Here is a 13,464-nt window from a genome sequence, read left to right as displayed (position 1 = left end):
CAGACAAACTACAAGCTCATTTTCATTCCAACAAGTCATCTTCTGACCTGGACTAACAACACTGGTCTCTATGTGCAGCTGGCTGTGAGACCAGTGCTCAGGGAGCGTCTACAAAGTGCAACACTGAAAGAACATCACACACTCATTTGCTTGCAGCACTTTCACACAAACATCTACTGTCATTATTGTCACCAAACTCTGTGGATCCTTTATTGCAAATTCAAATGGGATCAAATGGTCAGACAAAAGAGGGTTATGAGGAAATATGATGAAATGTTGTGTATTAGCAGCAAGTTATTGAATCATTTTCCTCAGAAACCAAACAAAATGATTGACAAACATGTTTTTACAAACTCAGTGTTGGACTTGGATCAGCAGGATAAGCTGATGTTTAAAGGCATTTGAGTCTCGCTGTATGAGAGTCCAGTTCTTACTCAATATTTATGGATGATGTTCTTTCAGTGTTGCACTTTGTAGACGCTCCCTGAGCCTCACAGCCAGCTGCACATGGACCAGCTGACATTACCCAGCATTAGAGGCGGCTGTAAAAAATTCATGTTCCCGTTTAAATGGTTTTAATTTGAATAAAACGATGTTGATTCATTCAATCCTGAATCGATGTTTAATATAAATGTATTTTGCCAGAATCTCAGGTTAAAGCTCACAAACTATTTCAACAAGCAGCAAACAGATAAAACAGTAAATGAGAGCAGCTAAACACACAAAGATGGAAACACAGAGCGTGGATCGTTCACTCGACGGCACGTACACGGACACGCCGTCGGGGCTGAAAGTGGACAGCTCACAGATCCTGAAGCTGCAGGTTTCATCTGTCTCCAACCAAAACTGAGTGAAGCAGCAGCAAAAGAAGATCCAAACTCTGCTTCACGTTTGATCAATATGCTCATGAATTCTCTCTGACTTTGGCTGTTCCTGCCTGCACAGCTCTCTCTCTCTCAGTGTACTCCAAGAACAGCTTCAAACATCTGTTTCTGCATCATTCACTGTTTATTAGCCACCAGTCTGCTGTTGTGTTCAGTGCTGTCGGCCTCTGACAGTAAAGCCTCATTTCTGCTGTTCCATGGAAACTTTTTAAAATGATGACAGATTACAAACTCTCAGCTGTGTCTGTAATCAAACCTCTGTAACTTTGCTTCACTTCAGCAGCATCAGCTCATGTTCACATGTTGCTTCATGGTTTGCTTCAGTTTTTGATCGACTGCAGAATATTTTGAAGGTTATCTGCTATAAAAAGCCAGAAGAGGAAAATCTGCTTCATGTGTTTCTGTTTGATCCTCAGTGACTTTGACACAAAGGCCTCTGCTGTGATGATCACACCTCTGATCAAGTCTCACAGTGTCACAACTGATAAATGATCAGAGTTAGAATATTTCTGACTGTCTGCTGTGTGCCGTGACCTTTGACCTGCTAAAGACAGTCAGCTGTGGATTATTCATTGTTGTGTCTGATACTTAGAACTGTGAGGAAGAAGCTACACAGTTAATCAGGGTCCCCTCTCTCTGAATCAGGAAAGGTGGGCAGGCCGCGTGTGGGCCGCGGGCCATACGTTGAGTATCACTGTTTGAAATGTGAACATTGTTCTGCTGCAGTCAATGGACTAAACCAGAGAAGAAGAAAACAGACTTTACCATGAAGATCCTCAGTGTGGATCAGTATAATATCAGCCTGATGTCTGCAGTTTAGTGTCAGCACAACTTTCACATCATATTCATCTCAGCACAACTAAAACATGCTGACTGACCTCAGAGTTTCAAGTTTACATCCTGGACTCTCCAGGAAACCACACAGATGCTTCACTCCTGGATCCTGCAGCTTGTTGTTCCAGCTCAGGTCCAGCTGTCTCAGATGGGAGGGGTTGGACTTCAGTGCTGCTGCCAGATAATCACAGCTGATCTCTGACAAATCACAGTTCCTCAATCTGTATAGAGAATGAAAGATGTAAGTTTATTAGACAAAGTGCTTGAAATCATTCAGTGTTTCATCATCTGTTCAGAGCTGAAGAAGGTTCAGAATGTAGAAGTTTAGAAAATGGAAACTCCAAACAGCTGAAGCCAACAGGAAGCAGCTTCAAACAAACACAACAAGAGAAAAAACTCTGAATGTTTCACATTAAAGTCGTACATTTCTCATAAAAACAGGACAAAGACTTGAAAAAGTCGTGTTTTTCCTTCCAGGAACCACATGGCTTCACTTTTAAAGGTGAAGTGTGACAGAAATGGACATATTTGAAGTCCAACACCTTTTTCCAGTCACATTATTAAAGCAGACAAACTACAAGCTCATTTTCATTCCAACAAGTCATCTTCTGACCTGGACTAACAACACTGGTCTCTATGTGCAGCTGGCTGTGAGACCAGTGCTCAGGGAGCGTCTACAAAGTGCAACACTGAAAGAACATCACACACTCATTTGCTTCCAGCACTTTCACACAAACATCTACTGTCATTATTGTCACCAAACTCTGTGGATCCTTTATTGCAAATTCAAATGGGATCAAATGGTCAGACAAAAGAGGGTTATGAGGAAATATGATGAAATGTTGTGTATTAGCAGCAACTTATTGAATCTTTTTCCTCAGAAACCAAACAAAATGATTGACAAACATGTTTTTACAAACTCAGTGTTGGACTTGGATCAGCAGGATAAGCTGATGTTTAAAGGCATTTGAGTCTCGCTGTATGAGAGTCCAGTTCTTACTCAATATTAATCAAAGCTCTGTAACTTTGCTTCACTTCAGCAGCATCAGCTCATGTTCACATGTTGATTCATGGTTTTCATGGTTGATTCACCTCATTTTTTTAAAAATGACCTCTGACAGGAAAGTCTCATTTCTGCTGCTCAACACTGAAGAAATGTAAACTTTCAAAACGATGACAAATTGGAAAACACAGAGCTGTGTCTCTTTTTTTTTGTGTGTCCCGTTTGGATCTTTAGCCATCAGAATTGTTGTCTTAACGCCAAGAAAGATGCCAAGCGGATTTATTTTACCAAGTGGATCATCATGGCCTTTCCATATTGGTCCATTTGATTGACCTTTATTATAATTATGAATTTATTTTATTTTCGGTTGCTACAAACGGGACAGACATGACTGGGGGACAGGACAGGGAGAGAGAATGAAAGAAAGAGAGGGAGAGAAAGAAAACCAAAGGGGAGAAGAGACGGTGAGAAAGGGGGGAAGAAAAAAAGAAAAACAAACAAAACACCTGGATCACCTGTATGGAGAAAAAAAAACAGAAGAGAAAGCAAGCAACATAATAAAAACAGCACCATCACAATAAACTAGCTAGTAGTAGATAACAGTAGATACTAAATAATAAACGATATTGTGCAGCACGCAAGATAGACAGCGCACAATGTGCTTAGAGGCAGCAGCCATAAAGGTGTAGTCCGCGTCTGTGAACACCCGTGTGTACACCTGTGTGCACACCTGTGTGGATCAGCATGCTTGTATTCCAAAGGTTTCTCCATGTAACGATCTGCTAGGGAGTGTGGGGAGCCATAGCCCCGTCCCCCAGGGTATGAAGCAGGTATGGAGGAGATCCAGGCCCCAGATATCCAGAGGCCCCAGAGTACAAGGACCCGAGGAGGACCACCAAAAGGGGGGGAATCGCCAATCGGCCACCAGGAGTGAGCCGGTACATACATGAGCGCCCAGCCCCAGACGACAAGGACCACCAACACACCAACGTCTGAGGGCATCAGCCACCGGCAGGGAGTGTGGTGAGGGGAGATAGGCCTCCGTACTTTGGAGGGCCTGAGATGTACCCAGAGAGGTTGAGTCTAAGACCCAACCTGACACATAGACAGGCGCACGCGGACACCAACGTGCATTCCCACCCCATATGCACAACCAAATACTCGGCACTCACCCAACGTGTAGACAGACACAAATATAAACTGCACAGACCGTCGCACTCCCCAAACATACTCTATATCCCAAGTCCAGGTACCCCCGCCCTCAGAGGGGCAAGCCGCACCTAAACCCAGGAGATGTAACCCTTCTCTCTGGGGTGGAGGCAAGCGGACCACCTCTTTGATTAGAGCTGTGTCTCTAGTCAAAGCAGAGATGGAACGATGCCACTTTTTATGTCCGATATCGATATGAATCCAATATAGTCGATTTTATAATCAAACGTTTTTTTAATATCTTGCTGCATTTTGTATAAGTTCATACTCAAGTTTAAAAAATCTAAACACTAAAGCTGTTCAGTTATACCTGTCTGCAAAAACACACTGCAGCCAAAACATTAGACAATACTGATCTTTGTATTTTGATGCGGACGTCTAAAACTCTTTGGTTGTGAATAAAAGAAGTGCAACATCAGCACAAAATAATGTTTCTATTGAACAACTAACACAAACAGGTTGTAGAATGGAGCCTTTTATACTCACAGCTGAACAGAAACAACATCCAGAGTGGAAAACAGTGCAAACAACTGCAAACAGGCTTCATGACACTCATGTTTGATCAGGATGGATGTCAGTGTGAGCTGTTTCTATCACATTTAACCTCACAATCAATTTGGTCTCATTTCTATACAAAACTTAACACAAGTATGAAAAAAGTGTTTTTGATTGTTTTGTTTTTTGAACCATGAAACTGTTTAACAACACAGTTTGTTTCAAAGTCAAACGTGAGTCTGTCCATCGTTCGGTCAGACTGAGCAATGACAGCACACAGACGTAGACAACAGCTCTCTCAAACACCAAACTCAGGTCCTGTTGATGCTGATATACAGTGACACAGTTACATGGGTGATTCATCCTTTTAACTTTATCTTTAAACAGCTGCAGCTGTCACTGACAGCGCATGTGGTACTTTAACCTTTGGACTGTTTTCATCAGTTAATTATGGAGTTACTACAAAGAGTGAAACTATAGGATGATCTGTCTGCTGTCACTGGGTGGTGCTGAGGTCTGAATCTGAGGACGGCTCCTGTAGTCACAACAAGAACACAATCATCACAAACTGAAATATAAATATGATGGAGTAGAGCTTGAATTAGCTCCAGAATTTAAATATCTTGGGGTCCTTCTAGACCCAACATTATCCTTCAAGAGTCACATAAATAAAGTGTCCCAGGTACTTAAATTTAATAATCGAAATTTTAATCATATACGTAATAATTTAAATATGAATGTTGCAAAAACTTATTTTTACTCAATGATCATCTCTCATATGGACTATTGTTTGACGTCCTGGTCACTTGCTTGTCCAACAACACTTAAAACTATTGAAAACATTTATAAAAGACGTTTAAAACTACTTGACAAAAAACCGACTTCCCACCACCACTGTCATGTGTTAAAAAACATAAATTACTGAACTTCAATAACTAGGTGAAACTTAAAAGAGTGAGTTTAATATATAAAGTCTTACACTCCCTTGCTCCACCACCATTAAAGCAGTTCATTAGGCATAAAGAAAGCTCAGACAGGACCACTCGAGCTACAATCCGAGGAGACTTGTTTATACCCCACAGACGGACAGCATTTGGGCAGAACGTCCTCTCTGTCCAGGGAGGCCATCTGTGGAACAGTCTTCCTCAACCCATTAGAGAATGCTCTACACTCAGTTTGTTTAAGGCAAAGGTGAAAAACTGGTTATGGACAAATCAAGTGTGCGATCATGTATGAATTGTACAGTTTTAATGTTTTATTTGGGAACAGAATGGTGTGTGTGTGTAAGTTTGGTGACAGAGTTTTTATTATGAATGAATGATGAATTTTTATGAATTATTATGTCTATTTTTTATGCTTAAGGACAACAGATGGAAATTAGTCCTTGGCTATAATCTGGTATGTTTACATTCATGTAATTTTTTTTTTTTACATTTATGTTCATTAACATGCACTGTCCTAAATAAATAAATAAATAAATAAATAAATAAAGTTTATCTCTCAAATCTGAAATAAAGCTGATCCTTCTGTCCTCCCACACTCGGGAGTGTTCTTCTCTTCTCTTACATTTTTTCAGTCCTACAGTTCTGCTGACAGCTGACATATGAGCTGTTTATTTAAAAAAAGCCTTATATACGAACAGATGTTCCTATATCATGTTCACCTTTGAGTTGTTGGAGCTTTATAAATGGACATCTGCAAAGATGTGATGATGGAGCAGGTTTCAGTGCTGCTGCATCCTGGTCACAACATACGGAGGTGGTATCAGCACTGGTATCAGCACTGGTATCAGCACTGGTATCAGCACTGGTATCAGCACTGGTATTGAAGAAGAAATATTAATGCTTCAAACTATTTGTCTTAAAGGATGGAAGCTGTACAGAGTTCTGCACATGTGTCTTTGTGAACATACCTCATTAACAATATTTCAGACAGTTTTTAACCTGAATATTTGCAACAAACTCAGTATAAAAAATACAGTCAGTGCTAAAAAATTAATCAGTCGAAAAATTAAAATTTTAACTTAAGCTGCCAAGAGGAAGTCGTTGGTTTCAGTAAATATCAGGCTTTGCTATTTGATCGGTTTTTACAGATTAATGAGGAGTTACTGAAGTGCCAGGTTTTTAAAGTAGGTGTTACTGTCTCTACACATGTGGAGACTGAAAACATGGTGCTGTTTAATAAGATATTTAATATTCAGCTCTGCACAGGAGCTGCAGCAGGGTGCAGCCTGTTGCCTTTACAGTATAATACTTGTAATAAAAGTACAGTAACGGTAATTAGTGACTGAGCAGCCCGGGGCGTTTCTCTTGATTTCTTTAGTCAGGGTAAATTCATTCACCTGCACGGGTTAGCTAAACAAACCCTGACGGCCGAGTGCTCATCTTAGCTAGCTAGGTCTCAGGACCGAGCTAAGGACGGTAGTTACGGAGTAGCTTACAAACACGTTTAACTTACCGAAAAAGTGCAGCGTATGGAGCGCCACGACTGACATAATGAATTAATTAAATACACCATTAAATAATTAATTAAATGTGGCAATAATTAATTAAAATTGGAATTAATTAATTAAATAAATAGTTATGACACATTTAATTAATTATTTATGTATTTCACATTTTAATTAATTATTGACACATTTAATAAATTATTTAATGATATATGTATTTATTTCATTTTGGCAGTCCTGACGTCTGGCTCTCATCTTGAAATAATTTTATCTGTCAGCCTCACCCATCAAACTCAGGGGGCGGGGTTAACGCTGCCCATGCAGCTTCTCTAACATTTGATTGGTTGCCGTGCAAAGTAAGTCGAAACAGGTCGATCCTAGATAATCGATTGCTTGTGTAGACTTGGGGCAGCCAGGTATCCCAGAATGCAGATCAAATTACAGGCAGCAATGGTGGTGGTGTAGTTTTAAAATACCCCGTTTTTCTGTCACCAGCTACACTTTTAACAGTGTTTTAGCCGCGAATGTCGCGACGTATGTCTGGTCAGGTTGTCAACATAGAACATGTTTGCAAAAGTGCTCAGATGTTTTCAGAGATTTCACTAGCTCTGCTAACAGTCAGCGTGCAGAGTGCACCCAGGGGGTTACGTTAACCGGTTTGTTTACATATTCCACTCTCCGTGTTCCACATGTTGTATCCGCAGATTCTCATTTTCACCGAACGATCGTCTCTTTCCGCCTGGTCTTGTGTCTCTGTGCTTCTGTAACATAAAGAACGAGCTGACATTTTTCTCACGAAACCAGCGATCAGCTCAACAGACCCTCAGTTTACCTGCATGCATCCTCCTCCTCATCTGTCAGCTGTTTAACACCTGGGCCCTATTTCAGAAAGCCGGTTTAGTGCAAACTCTGAGTAAGTATACCCTGAGTTAACGAAAACTCTGGGTTTTCGGTTTCACAAAGCGAGTTTAGATTAATCCTGAGTGAGTTACTATGACGACACACTCCGTGAAGCTAACCTGCTCCCTAGCAGGTTTACTTCAACTAACCCTGACTTTCTCCGCCTCTTTGTCGGAAACCTGACTGTAGGAAGTGTCAGACATGGCGTGTCCCTTCCTTGAAGAGCCAGTAGATGTTGAAGCCCAAATTCTCCGCAGAGCTCTCCACCGGGAGAGAGTGATTAGAGCGCGTTTGGACATTTTATCATTTCCTGATGATTTTCTGTGTGAACGTTACCGTTTTTCAGCACAATCTATAAGTTATTTGAATAACATCCTCAGGCCTAATATTGCTCATGTGACACATCGCGGACATCCTCTCAGTTCTGTACATATTATTTGTATTGCACTTCGTTTTTTTGCAAACGGGAGCTTTCTGTATAATATTGGTGACGCTGAGCACGTTTCCAAGGCTACCGTCTGTCGGGCAGTCAGGAATGTTACAGTTGCACTGAAACGTCTCCTGTACACGTTTGTGGTGTTCCCCGGTCATAGACCCACAAGATTTATCAAAGAGGGATGCCACAAAATTGCAGGTATCAGGATGACCAAAACTTAATTTATGATGTGGTGATACTTGAACTACTACTTAAATTTTACATTTATTCTCACGGTTCCCAGGCGTGATTGGCTGTATAGATGGCACTCACATTCCAATCATTGCTCCTTCAGTAAATGAAGGAGACTATGTGAACAGGAAGTCTTTCCACAGCATTAATGTACAGGTACATAGTTCCCTGTAGCATTTCAAACTAACAAATTATTTCATTATAGTAATGGATGCTAATTTGTGTTCTCTGCACTGTGAAGATCATATGTGATGCTGCCAACATTATCACAAATGTGGAAGCCAAGTGGCCAGGCTCTGTGAGTGGTGGTGGTGGAGGACCCCCACCTGTTTTTCGGGCCTCCGCTTTTTTTCTGTTGGCCATAACGGGCCACATTTGAGCATACAGAGTAAGCAAATATGTACTTGTAATGTGCTCAGATAATTTCAATAAGTGCTTACAGAAAGAAAATTAATGTAGCCTCTAACTGCAATTGATTTACATGGGACAAACAGTCCAAGCACTATGGCTCATAATACAATTACACCTTACCTGTTTGGACTATATTTTTATATTTCATTTTTACTTGCTGCCAGGAACGTTTGGGGCCTGTTGGGTTGCACTTGTGCTCACATCATCACAAAATCAAATGTATAAAATAAAAAATTAAATATAATAAAATAACGTGTTAAATGGGTGGAAATCCCTAGATCAATGTTTAAATTAACACTCACGCATTGACTCTGTCGGCTATGTTTTGCCATGCATGCTCCCTTTGTTTTGCAGCTGAGGCTGTGTTACTTTTTTTCCGCAAAATTTGCATGTTATCGGCATATGCTGCCATCAGAATTTCGGCCTCAAGCGCTGTAAAATACATTGACCGCGCCTTCTTTCCCTCCGTCTCGCTTAATCTGTGCTCCACTAATCAGGGCTTTATGTATCCTCGTGCGCACGCTTAACTTGGGGTTAAAGCAACTCCGCGTTGATTGAACTACTTGTTATCAGCCTTTCTGAAACCGAATATTCCGAGTTGGACAGTTCGGGGTTACTCAACCCTGAGTATCGTTTTTCACTCTGAGTTTTCTAAACCGGCTTCCTGAAATAGGGCCCAGGCCAAAGCAATGGTTTTGACTCGATCAGCGTTAACCCCGCCCCCTGAGTTTGATGGGTGAGGCTGACAGATAAAATTATTTCAAGATGAGAGCCAGGCGCCAGGACTGCCAAAATGAAATAAATAAATATATCATTAAATAATTAATTTAATGTGTCAATAATTAATTTAATGTGTCAATAATTAATTAAAATATGAAATACATAAATAATTAATTAAATGTGTCATAACTATTTATTTAATTAATTAATTCCAATTTTAATTAATTATTGCCACATTTAATTAATTATATAATGGTGTATTTAATTAATTCATTATGTCAGTCGTGGCACTCCATAGCAGCGGGGCCTCGGGTCCATCTGTCGGGTAGTCCAGTTTACTGAAGAACACCTCAGGCTGTCAGGTTAAAACACTCGGCCGTGTCTTCGTAGCGTAAACGCTGGCCGTCCTCTCAGAGTCTACGCTCTATCTGCTATTCCCGAACAGAGATACGCAAGTTTCTCCGTGACTGCAGCTGCCAGTCAATTCAATTCAATTCAATTTTATTTATATAGCGCCAAATCACAACAAAAGTCGCCTCAAGGCGCTTCATAGATACAGAGAAAAACCCAACAATCATATGACCCCCTATGAGCAAGCACTTTGGCGACAGTGGGAAGGAAAAACTCCCTTTTAACAGGAAGAAACCTCCAGCAGAACCAGGCTCAGGGAGGGGCGGCCATCTGCTGCGACCGGTTGGGGTGAGAGAACGAAGACAGGATAAAAGACATGCTGTGGAAGAGAGACAGAGGTTAATAACAGATATGATTCAATGCAGAGAGGTCTGTTAACACATAGTGAGTGAGAAAGGTGACTGGAAAGGAAAAACTCAATGCATCATGGGAATCCCCCGGCAGCCTACATCTATTGCAGCATAACTAAGGGAGGATTCAGGGTCACCTGGTCCAGCCCTAACTATATGCTTTAGCAAAAAGGAAAGTTTGAAGCCTAATCTTAAAAGTAGAGATAGTGTCTGTCTCCCGAATCCAAACTGGAAGCTGGTTCCACAGAAGAGGGGCCTGAAAACTGAAGGCTCTTCCTCCCATTCTACTTTTAAATACTCTAGGAACAACAAGTAGGCCTGCAGAGCGAGAGCGGAGCGCTCTAATAGGGTGATATGGTACTACAAGGTCATTAAGATAAGATGGGGCCTGATTATTTAAGACCTTGTATGTGAGGAGCAGGATTTTGAATTCAATTCTGGATTTAACAGGAAGCCAATGAAGGGAAGCCAAAACAGGAGAAATCTGCTCTCTCTTTCTAGTCCCTGTCAGGACTCTTGCTGCAGCATTTTGGATCAGCTGAAGGCTTTTCAGGGAGTTTTTTGGACATCCTGATAATAATGAATTACAGTCGTCCAGCCTGGACGTAATAAATGCATGAACTAGTTTTTCAGCATCACTCTGAGTCAAAGCTGCTATGATGACGTTACACCCCATTTTAACATCACCGCTGTCGGAATTAGAATCAAACTTGGACATAAATCAGCGTGATGAGAACTATACCTCCAAAGGTCGGGTAGGCCAGAAGTAAACGGCTATGAAATGGGACGGTCTAGCCTTCAGATTAGCATCACCGCTGTCTCGATGGAGTTTAATAAACTCAGCTGTCTGCTCCTTGCTATCTAAAATATAACAGGACACTGGAGTAAACTCTCGACCATCTCACACTTCTGCTTAATCAGTTTTCTGTTTGACGTTTATTCAGCTGTGTGAAAACCACCCGGGGGATTAATACAGTGGCTTGTAAAAGTATTCGGTCCCCTTGAACTTTTCCACATTTTGTCACATTACAGCCACAAACATGAATCAATGTTATTGGAATTCCAGGTGAAAGACCAACACAAAGTGGTGCACACGTGAGAAGTGGAACGAAAATCATACATCATTCCAAACATTTTGTACAAATAAATAACTGCAAAGTGGGGTGTGCGTAATTATTCAGCCCCTGAGTCAATACTTTGTAGAACCAGCTTTTGCTGCAGTTACAGCTGCCAGTCTTTTAGGGTCTGTCTCTACCAGCTTTGCACATCTACAGACTGAAATCTTTGCCCATTCTTCTTTGCAAAACAGCTCCAGCTCAGTCAGATTAGATGGGCAGCGTTTGTGAACAGCAGTTTTCAGATCTTGCCACAGATTCTGGATTGGATTTAGATCTGGACTTTGACTGGGCCGTTCTAACACATGGATATGTTTTGTTTTAAACCATCCCATTGTTGCCCTGGCTTTATGTTTAGGGTTGTTGTCCTGCTGGAAGGTGAACCTCCGCCACAGTCTCAAGTCTTTTGCAGACTCCAAGAGGGTTTCTTCCAAGATTGCCCTGTATTTGGCTCCAGCCATCTTCCCATCAACTCTGACCAGCTTCCCTGTCCCTGCTGAAGAGAAGCACCCCCAGAGCATGATGCTGCCACCACCATATTTGACAGTGGGGATGGTGTGTTCAGAGTGATGTGCAGTATTAGTTTTCCACACAGAGCATTTTGAACAAAAAGTTCCATTTTGGTCTCATCTGACCAGAGCAGCTTCTTCCACATGTTTGCTGTGTCCCCCACATGGCTTGTGGCAAACTACAAACGGGACTTCTTATGGTTTTCTGTTAACAATGGCTTTCTTCTTGCCACTCTTCCATAAAGGCCAACTTTGTGCAGAGCACGACTAATAGTTGTCCTATGGACAGATTCCCCCACCTGAGCTGTAGATCTCTCCAGCTCATCCAGAGTCACCATGGGCCTCTTGGCTGCATTTCTGATCAGCGCTCTCCTTGTTCGGCCTGTGAGTTTAGGTGGACGGCCTTGTCTTGGTAGGTTTACAGTTGTGCCATACTCCTTTCATTTCTGAATGATCGCTTGAACAGTGCTTCGTGGGATGTTCAAGGCTTGGGAAATCTTTTTGTAGCCTAAGCCTGCTTTAAATTTCTCAATAACTTTATCCCTGACCTGTCTGCTGTGTTCTTTGGACTTCATGATGTTGTTGCTCTCAATATTCTCTTAGACAACCTCTGAGGCCGTCACAGAGCAGCTGTATTTGTACTGACATTAGATTACACACAGGTGCACTCTATTTAGTCATTAGCACTCATCAGGTAATGTCTATGGGCAACTGACTGCACTCAGACCAAAGGGGGCTGAATAATTACGCACACCCCACTTTGCAGTTATTTATTTGTAAAAAATGTTTGGAGTCATGTATGATTTTCATTCCACTTCTCATGTGTACACCAGTTTGTGTTGGTCTTTCACGTGGAATTCCAATAAAATTGATTCATGTTTGTGGCTGTAACGTGACAAAATGTGGGAAAGTTCAAGGGGACCGAATACTTTTGCCACTGTAAAGGTTTATTTTGTCTAATCTAATCTAATAACTTTAATCTCAGCCAAACTGATTTACTCAGGAACAAATAAAACACTGAAAAAAGTCAAACAATAACATTTTTAGGTTGTCTAAGTCACTTATATATTACGTTTAGAAGAAAGTGTACTTTATTGATCCCCGTGGGGAAAATCCCTCTCTGCATTTAACTCATTCACTCAGTGAAGCAGTGGGCAGCCACTGGGCGCCCGGGGAGCAGTGTGTAGGGACGGTACCTTGCTCAGGGGTACCTCAGGGTAGCTGTTCAGGGGAATCGAACCCCCGACCTTCCGATCATGGGGCCACCACTCTACCTACTGAGCTATCCCTGCCCTACCTGAGTTTAACCTGAGTAGCGAAAGACCGCGGTGATCTGAACATGATGTGCCGGGAGTTTGCTGTTCTTGGCGGCTCTAGTGACCCTCGAGCTCCCGGCTAGCTATCAAGCTGGTGGGTAACAGACGTCTCAGAAACGTCTGAGCACTTTTGCAAATATGCGATATCTTGATAAACTGAGCAGATATTTAAAGTTTACAGAGCTACATTC

General features: G+C 41.6%; 2 protein-coding genes across 2 annotated transcripts in view; both read right to left on the bottom strand.

Moving 5' to 3' along the window:
- LOC147302806 (protein NLRC3-like) overlaps nt 1-13,464 on the bottom strand; it is a 341,154-nt gene that overhangs the window by 123,451 nt on the left and 204,239 nt on the right. The window lies entirely within an intron of this gene.
- Nucleotides 1-13,464, bottom strand: part of LOC147302807 (NACHT, LRR and PYD domains-containing protein 12-like) — a 291,268-nt gene that overhangs the window by 77,124 nt on the left and 200,680 nt on the right. The window contains exon 8 of the mRNA XM_086282123.1: nt 1,763-1,939. Coding sequence (XP_086138249.1) covers nt 1,763-1,939 — 177 coding nt within the window. The remainder of the gene's footprint in view (nt 1-1,762; nt 1,940-13,464) is intronic.

The sequence above is a fragment of the Aulonocara sp. 'chitande type north' Nkhata Bay genome, linkage group LG23, assembly GCF_057382095.1.
Source record: "Aulonocara sp. 'chitande type north' Nkhata Bay isolate Kocher_YH1m ecotype deep benthic linkage group LG23, A_spYH_male_GT1.1, whole genome shotgun sequence".
Lineage (NCBI taxonomy): Eukaryota > Metazoa > Chordata > Actinopteri > Cichliformes > Cichlidae > Aulonocara > Aulonocara sp. 'chitande type north' Nkhata Bay.
Note: the sequence above shows the minus strand (reverse complement) of the source record. Positions and strands in the feature narration are given on the sequence as shown.